Genomic DNA, 20809 nt, shown 5'->3' with positions numbered 1-20809 from the left:
AATTGTAAAGAAATAAATTTGGGCTGTTTTGTGCCACTGAGTTTGTGGGGATGTCTGCAGGAATGTTAGGACATGCACAGCTTTCTTAAGGAGCTCCTGCTCCCATTTCAGGATAAGGAAACAGGTTTGGAGAAGCAGAGTGATCAGTCATTATGGTGCTGGGAATGAAACTGAGGAGTTCAAATCTCCAAGTGTGTATGAGTGCATGTGAATGTGAATTGTGTGTGTGTGTGTGTGTGTGGAGAGAGAGAGAGAGAGAGAGATCTTAACCTGGTCACACTGTAAGCTCGTGGTGATTTTCTTTTGCGTGGGGTGGAGAAGGATTATGGGTTAGAAGGAGAGGAAGGAGGGAGAGATAAAAGGCCTGGTGTATTCACAGTAAGACCGTGAGAGACAGAGTGGTAAAAACACAGGGAGTCAGGAAGGCGAATGATCCTCTCTGAGTTTTAGAATATAAGAAATTCTCTGCCCCAAGCCACCTCGGGGCACAGGAAGATTTATGTGAAGGTCTGTTTAGTTGTTGGTTTCTGTTTTTGATTTTATTTTCATATGATGCCACATAATTATACAGCTCCTGCAGAACATTCTGTTGTCTGGGAGATTTTCTTACAGAAACTCTAAAGAGCGTAGGCTTATCGGAAACGAGCCAAAATCCACAAGAAATTATATTTATACATATGCCAAAATGCAAAACATAAAATAAGTACAAAGACAGAAACTGGGCACTTTAGCTGAAGGCAACAAATGTGTCACCCTGACACACCCCTCACATGATGAGTAACACTGGGACTGTGGAGACGGTGGCATCAAGCCTTGTTATGTGTCTACCCAGGAGCTCTTTTTCCTTAATCCTCACAGCAGTACTTTCATTTGAACATGACCATGGAGGACCCTGAGGCCTGGGACATCTAATCTTCTTGACTAAGGTCACATAGGACCTGGGAAAATCCAGGATCTGGACTTGGGACTTCTTACTCCAAATCCACTGTTCTCTCCACTTCAACAAACGACTTTCTCAAATCTGCTTGTTTTTCAAAGGAGGAAATTGGGACCCACAAAAGAAAAAAAAAAGGCGTTGTGTACAAACCCTCCGTTCAGAGAACATTTTTATTTATTTGCTTATTCATCCATTTCTCAATGGTCTATGGAACCAATAAAATGATTGAATGAAATCCACAGACTAGAAATTATTTTTAAAAAATAAGGAAGGGAATCAAATCCTAAACAAAAATAAGAACAGAGAAAAGGTAAGGGTAAGAACAGCTCAAGGAGCTAGACAGACTTGAACCCAGGAGAGCGTCAGCCTGCGTACCCATCATCAAGGTAAGAGAGGAGAAGGCTGCTCAGAGCTGACCCTGACACCATGAGAAATCCCACCTGGGGTCATCAGGGCCAGGACCAGCAGCTGACGCTCTCGATGGCATTAACCCCACTAACCAATGCCACCAGAGTCCTTCCCATGAACTCTCCCTGGACTGTCCCCACATTAGCCAAAATGAAGCTCAGTAGAGCTGTTGTCTGTGGTCTTGGTTTCCAGCCTTCACCCGGGGATACGCTGCGTTCCCAGGAAAGCCATTTTGGAGGTTCTATAAGCAAGGCTATTCTGTCGAAAAGGGGGAAGGAAACAGGAGTCCATGAGGACCTTGGGCTAATGTATTCACATATTTGATCTACTCTAAGAGCCACCCAAATGGTAAGAAACGCTAGCATTTCATTTAACACTATGGAAGAAAAGAAAGAAATCATAGAAAAGAAAGACTGCCAATTAAACTCCATCAAACCATTGAGAATAAGACACTCCTCATTTCAGATATGTTAAAATGCAGAAAATATCGCACCCTACAATCAAAAAAATTTGTTTCCCCACCGAGGACCTTGTCAGAGGCTTTACTATCCCCTGGTGTCCTGGGAACTTGCAGGAGGCAGTTACAGAGTGCTGCCACTCTCCCACATGGGCCTCATCACCCAGCTTCTCTAGTTTTTATTTTTTACTTAGAAAAAAATCTCTGGGTATGTTACAAAACCATGGGAATATACCTAGCTGAAGAAAAGGTGGACATTATGTGTTTCTCTTGATTCTTTGTGAATATTTCTTACATGTGAGCTTTGGCCAATGTTTAAACAGCAGAGAGCACAGGTAGTAAGTAATATTTGATGAGAATCCAGCCTGAAAGTATTCAGTGTGAACTATTAGAGGGTAAGTCCACATCCTCTAATCAAAAGTCAGAAGCGGGGCAGCCCAGGCACTAGCTTAAAAAGGCTTTTAGGCAGAAACCACCAAAGAATGTTTGCCTGAAGAATGTCTTCCACTCTCTGCAACTGGATGCTGACTGTCAAAGTCAAAGTCGTCGCCCCCATTCTACCAGAGTAGACTTTGACAAGGACAGAAGTGGCTTCCAGTTAACTGTGGACATTAAATACCTGAATTCATCTCCTCCTAAAATCATGTGAAAGGGACATTAAACAGGCTAATAAGGATGAGTTGAGACCACACATGCTCTTTGCGCTCATATTTTAAATATATTTTCATGAGAATTAGGTCCTAAAGATACTTGGGATGTCCCCATTTCCTATCCCAATTCTATTTGCTAACTGATTTTGAGAACTTTGGGCCTCATTTTCCTTCTCTAAGTCACTTGGGAGATATGGAAACTTTAAAAAAGTTGATGGAATTCTCTCCCTTACATAAGAATACGTGGGAAAATCTCTTAGCAGATGATATCAGGGAAAGGGGTAGACCCCCTGAAAACAAAACAGAAAATCAGAATTTTCTTTTTCTGAAGTAAAGATGACTGTATAATTCACTATGTCTTGTTTGGGTATTTTTTTTTCTCTGTTTACTTTGGTTGCCAAGAAGCACAAAGTTAAATTTGTCTCATGTTGAGCAACTCTCTCATTTCAGACTCCTGAAACCATTTTCTCCCTTTCCTTTTCGCTCCTTACAAATGGCTCTGATCAGTCCTATCTTTATATTAACAGCTTTTTTAAAACCGTGCTGGATTTATGTGGATAAAATTAAGTTCTCTTGGCAGTGTGCACCGCAGACGTTGTAAACACACCCACACAAATGAAACCGACAAACTCGGTTGCTAGGTAACTTGTCAGGCTCTTCACAGAAGGTAATGCTTCTTCACCTACAAGATCTTTTCTAAATACTTCAGCTTAGTACCCAGTGACCTTCTCAACCTACTTCTAGTTGACCTGCTTCCGCCTACCATATTGGTACCTGTGCTCTGTGAACATCAGTTAGGACCAAGTGAGGCTCAGCCACCTGCTCACAGTGCCCTCTTTGCACTTGGTGGGCTAGGACTTGTGCTTGATGATTTGTGGACCTCTTAGCATCTCCTTAAAGGTCGGGCACAGAGTGGGTGCAACAAACCTTAGGTGGAGGAATTCAACCCTTATAGTTTTGAAGAAGTCTTTAGGTCAATTAGTATGGAATGATAATACAGAGTCACAGGTGACTAAGGCACTGTCCCTGCTCTTGAGGAGTTCACAGTGGGGCAGTACCAGTGAGTCAACCAGGTAATGGGCCAACCACAATGGAGAGTCAGAGGAGTAGTGGAGTAACCTTAGAATTTGAATGCTTTATCTATTTGGCAGGGAACTTGGCTTGGTAAGGGGCTGATAATCAGGACAGCTAGCAGAGGTCCAGTCTATGGGAAGTGTCAGAATTTCATTGGTATAAATTAGAATATAAGGCAAAATATAAGCAGCCTCTTCTCTTTTAAGAAGGCCCCCTGTGTAGAAATGAAAATAAAAATATATATATATAAGCAAAAATAAGACAAAGAGAAAAATTATTTCCATACATGTCCTAATCCCACTTGAGAAATGATGGTTATTGGTTCTTAGATTCAGGGTAGCTGCCCATCTCATGCTGACCCTGTGGGATGGGGGGGGCTTTCTGAAGAAAGTGACACCTGTACCAAGGACAGAAGATGAAACAGGAGTCCAAGTTAAAGGTTCAGGGGCATGTGAGTGGAGAGGGTATACAAGGGAAGGGAAGAGGAGACACAGAAAGTAGTCAAAATACAGAGGCTGAAGCTAAGAGGCTAACACAGGAAGAGGGATATAGTTGGAAATGTAGTTGGAAAGGGTGAATAGGAACCACTCCTTTGGCTCCATTATTTGAGCAACTTCATTTAACAGTTACTAATTGAGCACTTACTATATGCCAAACACTATTCTAGATACTGGAGATAAATTGGCAAGCCAGACATCAAATCCAGTAATTAAATAATTGAATGTGATGGTTTTCCACCTGTTAGACTAACTATTACTATGGTTTACTGAGGGCTTAATTAAGTATGACAGCTCATTCTTGCACAGGTTCACTTGATCTGCATAGTGGGGCTGTAGTTACTTCTGATGGCACATGAAAACACACATGCTCAAAGAAATTGAGTGAGTTGCCCAAGACCACATGACTAGATGTGTCCAGAGGCCAGCCACTGACATAAGATCTGTCTTGATTGGCACCAGAATCACTGGGTTTGAATAATTGACAGCCACCACTTACCAGCTGTGTGACCTTTGGCAAGTCATCCTGTTTGGTTTTCTTAACTGTAAGGTGAGAATCATAATAGCACCTCTCTTGAAGAATTGTTATAACAATTAAATGAGTTAATGTGTGCACGAAGCACTTACTACAGTCATGGCACATAAGAAGTGATTAGTAGGGCTGGGGTTGTGGCTGAGCAGTAGAGCCCTCACCTAGCATGTGCTAGGCGTTGGGTTTGATCCTCAGCACCACATAAAAATAAATAAATAAAAGTATTGTGTCCAACTTCAACTAAAAAAAATATTTTAAAAAGGAGTGCTTAGTAAATTGCTAGCTGCTATTATTTTTATTTTATTTTTATTTATTTTTTGGTACTAGGGATTACACCCAGAATTGTTATTATTAACCCAGGTTGAAAACAGAATTATTAAACCTGTCCCTATTCAGAAAACTCTTAAGTTTTCCACAAGTTGGGAAGGTCTCCTTGAGTAAGTAAGGATTTGCTTTGTTTTTCCTGCTTAATTCAATAACTTCCCACTTCTCCCTCAACCAGCTCTCTCACAAGCACCTGCTAATAGCCTTCATTGTTTACAGTGCTTCTAACCAATGTGGGTAACTTCTCATTTGCATCCTTAATAGACAATTTCTAAAAGCGTATTAAAACTGCAGTTGGTGTTTGGACACCTGGGTTTCATTTTCTTTGTTGTCCAGTTTATCTGCATTGGATGGGTCTTAACAGCACACAACACACTCTGTCCGAAATCAACTCTTATTCTAGTACGACAGAGTTTAGTATTTATTACAGGGTCTCCTTTCCTGCCCCAGTCACGCTCAGGGTTGCAGGTGCCTTGAAGCAGGTGTTGGGGCAGCTCGCTGGAGGTGCTAGATATGTATCAGTAATATAAATAAGAAATAAATTAGCCTATGCGGACCTGAATTTATGGCGGTCTCTCCTCAGCCTAAGTGAACAAACAAACTTCCACAGACCTTCCATGACAGAAAAGGTAAGAAAGTCCATTTCAGAGATCCAGAAACCAAAATGTTGAGGGCATGAGGTCCCTGAGCAAGTGATGGGTGACTGTCATTAGGATCATTCACTTGAGTTACTTTAGTGAATGAACATATATAGTGCTAACTTGATGCAGGGTGCTGTTCCAAAGCACTTTAAATATTTATGTAAATCGCAATGTAAGCAATGTTTTTAGAGCTCATAACAACTCTATAGACAGGGACTATTATTCTGGTCTTTTTACAGATGAAGAAACTGAGGCCCAGAGCTAAGAGATGTCAAGTAACTTGTTCAAGGTCATACAATTAATAATGTGTTTCCCAGTTGTGTTTCGTAGACCTTGAGCATGTTGCTTAGCTTTAATGGAATAATAAATGTTAAGTATTTTGCACTGTTCATAGATATCATTATATTGAGGTAGTAGGTATTGAGGCAATTGAAGGTCAGGGGTCTTCAGTCCTGATGGGATTAAAATCTCAGCATTACCAAATCCAAGGTTCCCTATCGTGGGCTCTGGATGGAAGGTGGTGATAGTTTCCCATGTCAAAATCCATTAGTGCTGCGGCTGCCGCTGTTCCTGTTGTTATTTTCCACAGAGGAACACCCTCCCCCCAAGGAGACTGAGAGGAAAATAACAATGATAAGGACCCAGCTGATTCTGTATGCAAGCCTGCAGATCCAAGTCCATGCATAATTTAGTCAACACTGCCCTGCAGTCACTTAGGCTGAGGAGACACCGCCATAAATTCAGGTCCGCATAGGCTAATTTATTTCTTATTTATTTTACTGATACATATCTAGGACCTCCAGCGAGCTGCCCCAACACCTGCTTCAAGGCACCTGCAACCCTGAGCGTGACTGGGGCAGGAAAGGAGACCCTGTAATAAATACTAAACTCTGTGTACTAGAACCGTGCAAATTCAATCAGTTTTCTGGTAAACTGGGATAAAACCCACCTCCTTTTTCTGTGATAGAGGGACTGCAGAGGTTGCTAAATCTCATATTCTGCTTTCCTACCACAATGACGAGAGCACTGGGAATCCTTCTCACACAAGCATACGATTGTTTTTCTGAGTCTCAGAATGTCAAAGATAAGCAAATTTTCTAATGTTGACGATATAACCAGAAAAGACATGAGAAGAACAAAATGCTGCTATTTTCTTGAGTGGTTACTGAGGACCAAAGGCTTTGCTAAGTGATGTCTGGGGCGGAGGTAACTCTACTACACATAGGGAAAACAAGGTAAGTTGGAAGAAATGGGAGCCATAGTTGTGCAGTGATTTCTTTGCACAGACAGTTAAACTGTGGCCCAGAGAGAGAGAAAGCAATTTGCCTGATGCCACTCAGCAAGTTTAGTTCCAATGTGCTCCCCTTTTTTGGTTCTCCTGCTACTTTTAATATTCACTTTAAGGGACTGGGCATGTAGCTCAGTAGTAGCATGTGCCCGGTTTGTCCGAGACCCTGAGTTTCATCCCCAGGACTGTGAAAATGAGAAAAAACAACATCCTTATTTGAGTTCTTCCTGAGTCCCAAGCTATGACACAAGCTTTGAGTGTATTGTTTCCTAGGCACCAGCTATCTGCGATTACTCACCTATGGGGCATTAGGGCCACAGATACTGATGCTGGACTCAAACTGCTGAGTTCCTGCAGAATCTAGGTTCAAACCTGGGTTAAACCTATGGATTTGCTTGCGCACCACACCTGGTGGTTCCTGTGTGAACACCTTCGTGATCCTTGCTTTTCTCTCCACTCAGCACTGCCCAGGGCTGCAGGAGGGCATGCAGAAGGGGCAGGAGACCTCACAAGGAAAATATTCTGACCCTGGATGAAACGGGGGCAGGGGCTCTATTATTGCATGTATTAATCCATTATTTATTTTTCCTCTGTCATTCTTCTCTCCAACAGGTGATACTCTTGCCTTTGACGTCTTCGGCTGAAGCAGAATAGAAATGAAAGGCCATTTCCCTGAAGGTCAGCCCAGGCTGGAGAGGCAGCACTTCCTGACCATTTTCCCACCCATACCCCCACCCATACCTCGTGGGTTCCCACACCTGGGCCTTGGGGACAGATACACTCACCCGCAGAACATGAAGATGGTGCTGGAGGTGGCATCGTAGGGCAAAGGAAGTGTCTGCTGCAGGCACAGCTGCTCACAGCCGCCGTTAAAGCCATCAGAACAATCAATGCCTTTGGAGTGGTCGTAGCAGCCAGAGCCATCCTTCATGGGCCTGAGCTCCTCTGGGCACTGCTCAGAAAGAGGGCAACAGGGTGGTTATGGCACAGGAGGTGGCTGGCCCCAATACTCCCTCCTCCCACCTTCTGAGAGCCTCATGTGTCAGACACCAACAGAGACAGGTTTGAAGACTCATTTGGCCAATTGATAGCTGGGTGGCTTTGGAAAAAAAAAAAAAAAAAAAAACAACCTTTACTTCTCTGAACCTCAGCCTTCCTGCCTGTAAAAGAGGATTTTTGTGACTATCTCCTTCATAGAGTGGTGAGAATGGAGGGAGATAGTGTCAGCAAAGTGTTTGGAATAGCTGGTATGGCAACCATGTAGCAAATATTAACTGCTGTTTATATGGATACTGTTGGGTTGTCTTCAGTCTTGTTTGGATTGCTATCACCTGATAGAGTCTGCTGTTAGCAAGGTCACTCATGGAAGCCGTCAGATATAATTTAAAGAGACCCTATTAATATGAGCTTAAGTTCCAGCTTTTGTCCTTCTCACTGTGTGACCCTGGGCAAGTTACTACGCCCTATGATTCTCACTGTCCTCATCTACTTAATGGGCCTAACACAACTATAGATTTTTAGTGTGGCTTAAATGGTATCATGAGGGTGCATAACTTACTTCAGAATTTGTGGCAAGAGTTGGTACTCACAAAATGAGTTATCTTTCTGTCTTGAACTGATCTCTTCTCTGCCCTTGTCCCTTGAACTCTAAAGGAATCCTGGGAACAACCAAAATCCTCCTAACTAGTCTGCTGGTCTCTAGCTTGGCCTCCTGAAATTTTCCTCCAAAGTGATATTTCTAAGTAGCATCCTTAGCTTAAATGAATATATGGATTTTTTTTTAAAACTCAGATCTTCCTTAAACTAATAATGGGGTTCCTCGACAGAAATGTTCAGATGCTCTGCTCAGCCCTGTGCACATTCCTCCTCTGGTCTCTAAGCAAACCCTAAGAATTCCCACTTTCAGTGACCTCAGCTGTTACATTCTCGTCAGTGTGTATGGCACCTGCTAAGTGCTCTGGGAGTGGATGATCTGATACTGGGGACATCTGGCCCTTTATTTAGTTTTCCATCATTTGCTGAGGCTGAGCTCATCTTCTCCAGCGCCGTTGATGGAGAAGCAATAGGAGCACTCCTGCCTTCAGAAGAGTGAGGACCTAGGTTTTAATTTCATTCAACCTTCTGGCATTTCCTGTCCACAGAGATAAACACCCAGAGCCCAGCCCTCCTCATCCATCACTGGACATCACTGATTAAAATGCCCTCCCCCTGTCTCCAGTCCAGCCAGCTCCCTAGCCCCCTCCCCAAGCCGTCCTTCTGAATGACATCAATAAAAATACACACATACACATACACATACACACACACACAAAATTAATTTCCCAAAACCACCACAACAAAACACGAGGTCAGCCCTCTTGGAAATTAAATTTTGCCTAAGAAGAATTTGTAATTACGAATGCATAAGAGAGTTCTTGGAGACATTTGAGCATTTGAGACTGGCACCAGGAAGGGTGATGGAGAAAGTAGGTTATAAATGGCCTTTGTCAAGCTGCAGAAAGGTTATAAAACTGCTACGTTTTGTGCTTAAAAAGAAAAATCAATTTTCCATGTGAGTGAAGTGCTGTACATATTAATACAAGCTCAGAGGAGTCCCCTGCTTGTCTCTGAACATTCTGTCAGACAGAAGGGCACCTGGTCACAGGGTCATTTGGAGCCATTTGCTGGCACTGGGGGCTGGGTTCTGTCTGTCTGCAGAGACTCGGGATGGGCATTGGACCATCTCACTGGGAAACAAGATAGACCTGGGGTGGGGTAGTAGTCCCAGTTCTTTCCATCTGCCACTGATTCCCAACCACCTTGGTTTTTCAAATCTGTGCTCACTGCAACCCGAGCATTATCTAAGCACATGACCTGTTTTACTCATTCAGTCCTTATACAAATAAATGAGCCAGTGAAGTAGACAGATAATGACTCCCCAAGATGCTTCCCTGTCGTAAGCCCTGGAACCTGGAAGCTGTGAATACGTCTGTCTGTGGTAAAGGTTTTGAGATGTGATTAAGCTAAAGCTCAGGAGGAGAGTTTCCTGTATTTTACTGGCTGACCTAAATGGTATCATGAATGTCTTTATAAGAGAAGCAGAACAAAATTACCCACATAGAGGGGAAGACAATGTGCACTTGGAGCAGAGATTGGCACACCCATAGCCGTGAACCATAACTGCTGGAAGAAGCAAGGCTTAGATTCTCCTGTCTGCAGGCCCTAGGACCTGCTGACACTTCGATGTAGGACTCCTGGCCTCCAGAACCGTGGGATAATACATTTCTGTTGTCTTAAGCCATCCAGTTTGTGGCGATTTGCTACAGTAGCTGGAGGAAATAAATACAGCAGGTCCTGTCATTGTTCTCATTGGACAGATGAGGAAGCTGAGGAGGGACTCACACATAGGGGGTGGCTGGACAGGGCCTGGAAGGCTTGCCAGTCTGTAGCTCTTTACTGCCTCCTGGGCAAGTCACTTCACCCCCTGTTGCTTACTAAGCATATCAGTCTTAGAGAGCATGGCAAGGCAGGTCTTAGAGTTGATCTGACCTCCATGCTTTAACACCGAAGGTCAGAGAGGACCACATCATGTTGTGTGTATGTAGGAATATACAACTGCAAATCCCACAAACGTGTATAATTATGTTCCTATGAATAATGGGTCTGAGTTCAAACTGAATTATTAATTATTCAAACCGAATTCATTTGTTGTTTTTTTTTCTTTTTTTGAGGAATGAACTCCAGGAAATGAATTTCCCTCTTAGAACTGCTTTCATTGTGTCCCATAGATTCCGGTATGTTGTGTCTGAATTGTCGTTTATCTCTAAGAATTTTTTGATTTCCTCCTTTATGTCTTCTGTAACCCATTGATCATTCAGTAACATATTGTTTATTTTCCATGTGATGCTGGATTTTTCCTTCCTTCTTTTATTATTGATTTCCAGTTTCATTCCATTATGATCAGATATGGTGCATGGTATTATCGCCACACCTTTATATTTACTAAGAGTTACCCTATGGCATAATATATGATCTTTGAGTAAGATCCATGTGCTGCTGAGAAGAACGTGTATCCACTTGATGATGGTTGATATATTCTATATATGTCAGTTAAGTCTAGGTTCTTGATTGTGTCATGGAGTTCTATGGTTTCTTTATTCAGCTTTTGTCTGGAGGATCTGTCTAATGGTGAGAGTGGTGTGTTGAAGTCACCCATAATTATTGTGTTGTGGTCAATTTGACTCTTGAACTTGAGGAGAGTTTGTTTTACGAACGTTGCTGCACCATTATTTGGTGCATATAAATTGATAATTGTTATGTCTTGTTGGTGGATAGTTCCTTTTAACAGGATATAGTTTCCTTCTTTATCCCTTTTGATTAACTTAGGTTTGAAGTTGATTTTATTCGATATGAGTATGGCCACTCCTGCTTGCTTCCGAGGGCCGTGTGAGTGGTATGATTTTTCCCAACCTTTCACCTTCAGCCTGTGTATGTCTTTTCCTATCATATGAGTCTCCTGAAGGCAGCATATTGTTGGGTTTGTTTTTTTGATCCAGGTTACTAGCCTGTGTCTCTTGATTGGTGAGTTTAGTCCATTAACATTTAAGGTTACAATTGAAATATGATTTGTACTTCCAGTCATGTTTATTTATTTATTTATTTTAGTTTGGCTAGTTTTTACTTTTTGATTTTTTTCCTCCCCCTTTACTGAGAAACCTCCCGCTGTTGGTTTTGGGCACTATTTTTCATTCCTCTTCTTGTAGAATTTTGCCCAAAATGCTTTGCAGTGCTGGTTTTCTGGCTGCGAATTCTTTTAGCTTTTGTTTATCGTGAAAGATTTTAATTTCATTGTCAAATCTGAAGCTTAATTTTGCTGGATACAGTATTCTTGGTTGGAGACCATTATTTTTCAGCGTTTGGAATACATTGTTCCAGGATCTTCTTGCTTTCAAAGTCTGTGATTAAAAATCAGCCGTTAACCTAATTGGTTTACCCCTGAATGTAATCTGCCTCCTTTCCCTTGTAGCCTTTAATATTCTCTCCTTGTTCTGTATGTTAGCTATCTTCATAATTATATGTCCTGGAGTTGGTCTATTACAGTTTTGGATGTTTGGGGTCCTGTAGGCTTCCAGGATTTGGCAATCCATTCCATCTTTCATCTCTGGGAAGTTTTCTAGGATTATTTTATTTAATAGGTTGTGCATTCCTTTGGTTTGAACCTCTGTGCTTTCTTCTATCCCAATGACTCTCAAATTTGGTTTTTTGATGAGATCCCATAACTCTTGGATAGATTGCTCATGAGATTTAAGCATCTTTTCAGTGTTGACTATACTCTTTTCAAGTTGATAAACTTTGTCTTCATTATCTGATTTCTGACTTCTACGTGATCTAGCCTATTTGTAATACTCTCGTTAGCGTTTTTAATCTGGTTTATGGTTTCTTGCATTTCTAAAATTACTGTTTGGTTTTTTTTAAGATATCTATCTCCTGGTAAAGCTCATTCTTTGCAGTTTGAATTTGTTTGTTTAGTTTGTTTTCAAAATATACTTTCAATTCTTGGACTTGCTGTCTCATATCTTCTCTAAAATTCCGTTCCATCTGAGTTAGGTATGCCTTGATTTCTTTCCCTGTCCATGTTTCTGATGCTTCTAGGTCCTCCTGTAGATTTAAGTTGTCCTGCATTATCTGTAATCCTTTTTTCCCTTGTTTTTTCATGTTGTTCACATTACTTTCCAGCTCTGTTTGACTGCTTTGAAACTGCTTTCTCCTATACATTTGTTTTGGCTTTGTTTATCTCTGTTGTCTCTCCTTTGTGGTGGGAGATTATGCCTATAGATGTTGGGCTTTATTGTACTTTGAGCTGATTCATTCAATTTATAAAGGGCTTCTGGATTTTGTATGCATATAGTCGTTTGTTTTTTATTCTTAGGACTTTAGGTTAGGTGCTATGCAGGTATAAGGGTTAGTATGTCTTGGCTACTTTAGAAGATTGCTCTACTGAAGGGGGATACTAACCGTCGATTGGATCAGGGTGTTGGTAGGAGCTAGGTATTTAGGAGCACTATAGACGGCCTCGAAACATTCACCTATTTGCATTTAGACAGTTACACGAAATGGAGGACGTAATGCTTGGGATGAAAGTTGGGGGGAAGGGGAAGGTAGGTGCTCTTGAAAAGAAAGGAGAGGGAGATAGATAGCATAGAGGAGAATGGAAAGAGCAATAAAACTTGGAAGGGGAGAGAGAGAGGGAAAAGGGAGAGAAAAAAATAAAATGAAATAGGAAATAAAATTAGGTCTTAGAGATCCATTTTCTTCTCTTCCCGTATGCAAAGCTGTTCCCTCCGGGCTGAGTTTTGCCCTCAATGTGTCAACAGCAATCCCTGTAAGGCGGTTCCTGGGAGTCTCTCAATCCTGTTGGTCCAGAGCCATTTCACTTCTACGGCCCCTCCTCCCCTTCTTCCTGCCAGCCAGCCAGGTCCTGCTCACCGGAGGCAGTTCTCCAAGGATTTGGTTACACTTTCAGCCCCACCGAGTGCTCTATTTCCCTAATGACTGAGCACTCTCTCTGTCATTCATCTAAGCCCCAGTGCTGTGGAGCTGTGGTCTAGGAGTCAATTGTTTAATTTTTCCGGACCCCTTTGGTGGGCACACCTTCGGAATCTGGCGGCTAAGACCATTGGTGTCGCTGCTGGTGGTAATAGGAGTTGTGGGTCGAGGATCCCCTCTGCTTCCCTCAGCCCCTACAATCACAACCACTCTGCTGGCGGTAGGAGGAGTTGGGGGTCTGGAGTGTCGTCTGTTTCCCTCCGCCCCTACCGTCACACCCTCTCAGTTCGCGGTTGGGGGAGTTGGGGGTGGGGAGTCTTCTCTGCTTCCCTCTGCCCCTACAGTCACGCCCACGTCACTGGCAGTAGGGGGAGTTGGGGGTCAAGAGTCCTTTGGCCCTTACGGTCACGCCCATGGAGAGATTTTGAAGTTTCCCGGTTGTTTGTATCTGGTGTTGGTGGGAGTCACACACCTGCTAAAGTAGATTCCGCTGGGAAGGAATCTCTTTGGCCGAACTTTGGTGACTTCCCCTCTCTGCTATGGCAGGCCCCTGGCTCCTTGCCGGAGTGTCCGAAGGGAGGGGTGGAACTGGCTTGCTCTGGTCTGACACAATCTCTGGTTTTAGTTCCCAGTTCGCTATTTTGTAAAGGCTTGGTTAGATTCCCTTCACGTGGTCTCAGGGGTGGGGAGCCGTTCGCCGGGTGTGCGGGGTGGCTGTTCGCAGAGTGGGCGGGGCCGCCAGGAGAGCTGGGATGGCAGGGCCTGTTTGCCGGCCGGGCGGGGACCCCTTTCGCTGAGCTGGGCCACCGCGGACCGTCTGTAGAGCCAGGCAGCTGAGGCCGAGTGGCCAAGAGCTGGGCGGGCGGGGTGGCCACTTGCAGAGCGAGAGCGGGGCCGCTAGGGGAGCTGGGATGGCGGGGGCTGTCCACCGGCTGGGCGGGGACCCCTCTCACCGAGCCGGGCTGCCGGGGGGCCGCCTGTAGAGCCGGGCAGCTGTGGCCGCGTGGCTAAGAGCCGGGCAGGCGGGGTGGCCATTAGCAGAGTGAGAGCGGGGCCTCTCGGGAGAGCCAGGATGGCGGTGGCCGTCTGCCGGTTCGGGCGGGTCGCGCCGCTCCGGGCGGCCGGCCGCCCACAGAAGCGGCTGGTGGCTGCGGGACTGGACCTCTGCGCCCGCGTGGCCGGCCAAGATCCACTTGTCTGGGACAAACTGTCACTTCTAATAAACCTACCAATTCCCAGCAGGTCTCCTCTTAACGGAATTTTGCTAGAAGTTCCTCAGTAGGTAGACTGTAGCTGTTCCAATGGGTCTTTCTGATCCCGTTAATGTGGAGACATTGGAATTGCTGCTTCCTCGCCGGCCGCCATGTTGGATCATCCAAGTATAATCTTTCCAACACTAAGGACCTAGTGGTTGAGCTGAGATGATCCTGGAATTTTCCCCAGCCAATGCAACTCTTGCGTGCTGCTCACTCATGTACTCTACAAATGCATAACCTCTGTGAACTGAGCATCCAACTATTTTCCCATACTTCGAGTGGGTGAAAGGAACAGCTTAAATGTGAACTGTCTTGACAATGGCTGTTTAAATTGCCGATGAAAACATGTGAATTGATGCACGTGTGAGGTCATTCTTGTTGGTGAAGCTAATGGCCTGTGTGTTGCCAGTCATGGCTGGTTCACCTAGTTTTAATCCTGGGAGCAGAGGTACGCGCCCCCGACGCCCGGCTTGATGCACTTACGACGCTGGAGCTTGGTCTCGCTGCGGCAGACGTCCACCTCGCACACCTGCGCCACCGTGCTGCCCGCCAGCCTGCCTGCCGAGGAGCACCACACCGGGGAAGAGGTGGGAAGGAAGGGGGAATGGCAGGGCGAAGGGGAAAAGGCTCAAACCGAATTCAAACTATTACAAGCTGTGTAACCTTTGGTCCATGACTTAAACTCCTATCTTTATATGATTGCTGTGTGGGGGTAAATGTGTCATAGCTAGCTGCAAAGAATGTCCCCAACGATTCCTGGTCACCCTCTTGTATAGGCCCCATCCCTCATGGCACTGTACCAGGGTTGGTGTATGTGACCAATAACTGATGGTAGGAGAGATGCTGTGTGGTTTTATAGTGGGAAACTGAGGCCTGAAAATAATAACCAGAGAAGCCGGGCCTGTCAAAGACACAGGTGTAGGCTTGGAGGTGAATTCTCTAGCCCATTCAAGCCTGCTGGGATGACTACAGCCCCAGCCTACATCCTGATTGCCACCTTGCCAGGGCCACACAGCCTGGTTACTCTGACTCTCCAGAACTGCATGATGTAATAAATGTCTTTGTTTTTTTTTTTTTTTTTTTTTTTTTTTTGCTTGTTTGTTTTAGGATGCTTGATTTAGGATAATCTGTCACACAGCAATGAATAATAATGTGAGACAAATGTGATCAAGTACCTAACCTAGTAATGATCAAAGGGTGGCTGCAATTCTGAGTTTGTAAGGAGCTTAGGATCTAGCTTAAGAGGTAAGAAGTGCACACATTTGGCAGACAAGAACTAATTCTAGAGCAAATATTATAAAATATGGTACAATTTGGCTGGGAAAAAGGAAAATTCTGGAAATGTGAGTGAATGGGGAATAGCAGAGTGAGGAAACGTTAGTCATGGAAGTCTTCCTGGAAGAGATGTGATGGGAGAAGGGAGATGTCTAGGGGACGGACATCTCCAGAGGGGAGGCCTGAGGTCTCACTCAGTCACCATCACTTATTTGCCCTGTGACCTTGGACAATCCATGAACCTATTTGGGCTCCAGTTTCCTTTATCTATGTGGGGGCACAGCTTGGAGAGGACTGAATTCCACTGCAGGCTTCCTGGCTGCGCATCTGGGAAGGCTGGTTCACCTGGGAGAGAGCCCCCCAGGTTCTCATCTCCAAAATGGGAATGACAGTGCCTCCCCCAGAGGCATTCTGGAGACTCTGTGAGATAACACTTCCGCACACCACAGGCACTTAATAAATGAAGGATAAATTAACAAATGACAAATAAATGAACCCAACCTTCCCAGAGAGACTTAATGGAAACCACTAGTTAATTATTTTTCTTTCTTATCTTCCCAAGTCCTTTACTGCACCACTTAGCAAATACTTAGTGCACACCTACTCAGTGCCCAGCAAATGTTTTAGTTGGTATAAGGGTTGTAGTAAACAAGACAGCCAAGAAACTGCTCTCGTGGAGCTTAAACTCCAGAGAACAAATGATTAATAATAAAACAAGTAAAATGATTATTTCCTAGAATAAAACAGTACTATGAAGAAAGAAAAAAGTATAAGGTGATAAAAGGTTAATAAGGATGAGGCAAGGGAAGCATAAACTTAGGGTAGAAATAGGAAAGACAGACTTTATTTCCACTTTATTTTTCTTTTTCAAAAGTAGATTTCCTTATGGTACTTCTTTGTCTTTCTGTATAGATTTTAGAAAAATATTTTCTATGTTGGTAGAAATCATGTGAGGTTTTGATAGAAATTGTCTTAAGCTTTCATGTCAATATGAGAAATATGGGTATCTTTATGATGTTTGTCTTACAATTCATGAATGTATTATGTGTTTCCATTTATTTAGATTTTGTTTGGTTTCTTTGATTGGCATTTAATTTCAGCATACATGTTTTGCTAGATTCCTATTTAAGTATTTCATTGTGTTCTAGGGATTGCAAATGGCATTGAATTTTAAATTTCAGTGTCTATATGTTCATTGCTAGGCTATAAGAATTATATATAATTATATAGAATAAATTATATTCTATAATTGTACCCTTGTATCCTGAGACTTTGATGAACTCTTTCATTTCTCTTGGAATTTTTTCCAAGGTCTCTTCATATTTTAAATGTAAACAAGTATGTGATCTATTTAATTTACTCCTTTCTAATTTGAACCTTTTACTTCCTTTTTCTTGTGTTATTGCATTGGCTAAGACATTTACCATTTTGTTCAACAATAATAATTATTCCTGATCTTTGAGATAAAGCATTGAATCTGTTACCATAAGTATGTTAGTTGTAGGGTTTTTATTTTTATTTATTTATTTTAAACATTTTTTTTTAGTTGTCAATGGACTTTGTTTATTAATATTCCATGCTGAGAATCAAACCCAGTGCCTCACACATTCAAGGCAAGCACTCTACCACTGAGCCAACAACCCTAGCCCCAGGGTTTTTATTGATGTTCTTTATCAATATGTGTAAGTTCTACTCTATTCCTATTTTTCTAGAAGTTTTTTTTTAATAATTTTGGTTGTTGAATTTTGTTTATCAGTTGGTCCGATTCCATGATTTTTTTTTCTTGTTTTGCCCATAAATATATTGACAGATATTTCAAATTTTGGTCAAGTAGTTTGTCCCTGGAATAAAATCAACTTAGCCATGGTAGACAGTTCTTTTTTATTATGTCTTTTTAAATTCTATTTACAAATATTTTGTTAAGGATTTTTGCAACCATATACCTGAGGGTTATTGGTCTTACTCTCTCATTTTCTGGTTTTTCACTGGGTTTTTCTTGTTTGGTATCAATGTAATGCTATTACCTGAAAATGAATTGGGAAGTAGTCTCTCTTCTTCAGTTTTGGGGAAAATCATTTTTAGAATTTGTGTTAATTTTTCTTTAAACACAAGGTATACTTTTCCAGTAAAACTATTCAGGCTGAGATTTGGAGGTGTGGGAATATAAAAGTTACAAATTCAATTTTCTTATTGGAGTTGTTTAAATTATCTATTTCATACTCATGAGGTTTTTAAGAAACTGGTCCACTTTATCTAAATTATTAAATCTATTTGTGAAAAGTTATATACAGTATTCTCTTCTTTTCTTTTTTTTTTAAATATTTTTTAACCTTTATTTATTTATTTTTATGTGGTGCTGAGGATCGAACCCAGTGCCTCACACATGCTAGGCAAGCGCTCTACCACTGAGCCACAACCCCAGCCCTCTTATTTCCTTTTGACATCTTCAGGGGCTGTAGTGATATCCACTGTTTGATTTCAGATATTTTTAAATGGTGTTTTCTCCCCTTTTATATATATATATATATATATATATATATATATATATATATATATATGGCTTCCTAGATTTTTTTTTCATTTTTATTGATATTATCAAAGAATCAGAATTTTGAGGGGTCTTTTTGGGGTCTTTAAAATTTATAATTATTAACTCATATTAATTGTGCCGATTAATAGGTTTCCCTGTGACATCTCCATATCTGTATATATTAGGCTTTGTTGGACTCCACCCTCCCATATCCTGTCTTGACCACCCTTTTCTCTCACTTCCTTTTGGTTTTCTTCCACTTCCCAATTAGTTTCCTCTTCTACTTTAAAGTTCTCTTTTTTGCTTATTTCTATATTGAGAGTAAACATGCAGTTCAGGGCTCAGCTTATTTCCCTGAACTTTTATTTTCCTGCAAATGACAAAATTTCATTCTTCTTCATGACTGAAAAATACTCCATTGTTTATATAGATCATATGCCTTGATTCATTTATCTGTTGACCAAAAGAATCAGCTTTTGTTTCAGTAATTTTTATGAATTATTTTTCTATTTTTCAATCACATTGATTTCCATACTTTGCTTCTTTGAATATATTTTGCTCTCCCTACTCTTGGTTCTTAAGAACTTAAATTATTGATTTTAGACTTCCTCTTTATTAATGCATGCATTTAGGAGACACATTTCCTTTACAAATATGAAGCCACAGAAACATTGCCAGAAAAAGGATGAATTAATGTGTGTACCACACATTATATATTTATTTATTTTTTTCATTCAGTTCAATTTTTTACTTCTCCTGACACTTTATCTTTAACTCTTGGGTTCTTTAGAATGCTGTTGTTTAGTTTTCAAAAACTTAAAAGAGATTTTTCTGTTATCTCTGTTTTGGACTGAGGAATTCTGTTCCCACACTATTTATATGTTGAAATCTCACCCTCAAAATGGTATATTATTTTCATTGGGGACTTTTAGGAGGTGGTTAGATCATGGGGTGGAGCCCTCATGAATGGGATTAGTGTCCTTAGAAAGAAGAGAAGCTCCATCTCTATCCATGATATACCAAGACACAGGAAGAAGAAAATTTGTGGAGAGTGACATCACTAGAGAATCGAATCAACTAGAAATTGATCTCAGAATTCTGGCCTCTGGGAGTATGAGAGAAAAATGTCTATTATTTAAGCTACCTAGTCTATGGTATTTTGATACAGCTGACAAAGACCCTCTCTGGTCTTGTTTTCTTAATAGAGCCTGTTGTGAATCTTGAGGGGTCTTTTTTGGGTCTTTAAAATTTGTATTAACTCATATTAATTGTGCCGATTAATAGTTTTCCCTGTGACATTTCCATATCTGTATATATTATGCTTTGTTGGACTCCACCCTCCCATATCCTGTCTTGACCACCCTAAACCCATTCATGAGGGCTCTACCCCATGAATATACTTTGTATGACATGAATTCTTTCAATGTAGTGAAACCTTTATTGTAGCCCCAGATATCATTTATCTTGCTATGTGTTCTGCAGGCTCTAGCAATAATATGTAGTCTATTATTGTGCATAGTATTCTATAAATTTAACTATATCACTTGAATAACCATATTATTGAGTATTATAATGTTGCAAATTTTCTGTCTAGTTGTTTTATTAAATGATGAGGAAGAGAAACTAAAGTATTTAACCATAATTATGGATTTGTATATTTTTATTATCAGTCCCATTAGTTCATACATTTTTCACACATTTTTCTCCATTGTTTGATGCATAAATATTTATAATTATAATATCTTCTTGGTGGATGACCTCTTTTTTACTACATTTTGTTCCTCCCTAGTACTTTTATTTAAGGGTTACTTTATCTAATAATAATATAGTGACTCCTGCTTTTGTTTCATTTACATTATATGTAGTTTTTTTCTATCAATTTACCTTCAATCTATATTATTATATGTGAAGAGAATTTCTTGTAGACAAAATATAATTTGGCCATACTTTTTAATCTAGTCTTCTAACTTTTATTATTCCATGTGTGCTTTGATCGTTTACATTTCATAAGATAAGTGATATGTTAATGCTTATGTATGCCATTTTATATTGTCTTCTTGTTTCTATTTTTCAATTCTGTTTTCCTTTCCTTGCTTTTCTTATAGCTTGCCTACACATTTGATGTATCTGTATTTTTTAGTGTATCTCTTTGCATAGTTTTTAATGTGTATAAGATGCTCCAGTCTATTAATCATTTTTCCAATTGAAGTGATGTACAGTATCCATACCTCCCTTTATGCTTTATGTTTCTATCTTTTCTTTCATGTGATGCAATTTTCTTCATTATTCCTCTACATACATTTATGACCACATCAGACAGTGCTATCATTTATTTTTGCTTTAACCATCAACTGTAATGTAGAAAAATCAGGAGGGTAAGAAGCGTTTATTTATATACCCATATTTTTGCAATAT

General features: G+C 41.3%; 1 protein-coding gene across 3 annotated transcripts in view; it reads right to left on the bottom strand.

The window, feature by feature from the left end:
• ASTN2 (astrotactin 2) overlaps window positions 1–20809 on the bottom strand; it is an 856022-nt gene that overhangs the window by 309895 nt on the left and 525318 nt on the right. For all 3 annotated transcript variants that reach the window (XM_081282178.1, XM_081282176.1, XM_081282177.1), the window contains one exon: window positions 7594–7760. In XM_081282178.1, the coding sequence (XP_081138304.1) occupies window positions 7594–7760 (167 nt within the window). The remainder of the gene's footprint in view (window positions 1–7593; window positions 7761–20809) is intronic.

The sequence above is a fragment of the Spermophilus citellus genome (genome assembly GCF_964194105.1).
Source record: "Spermophilus citellus genome assembly, chromosome: 2".
Lineage (NCBI taxonomy): Eukaryota > Metazoa > Chordata > Mammalia > Rodentia > Sciuridae > Spermophilus > Spermophilus citellus.
This window is presented reverse-complemented; position numbering and strand designations above follow the sequence as displayed.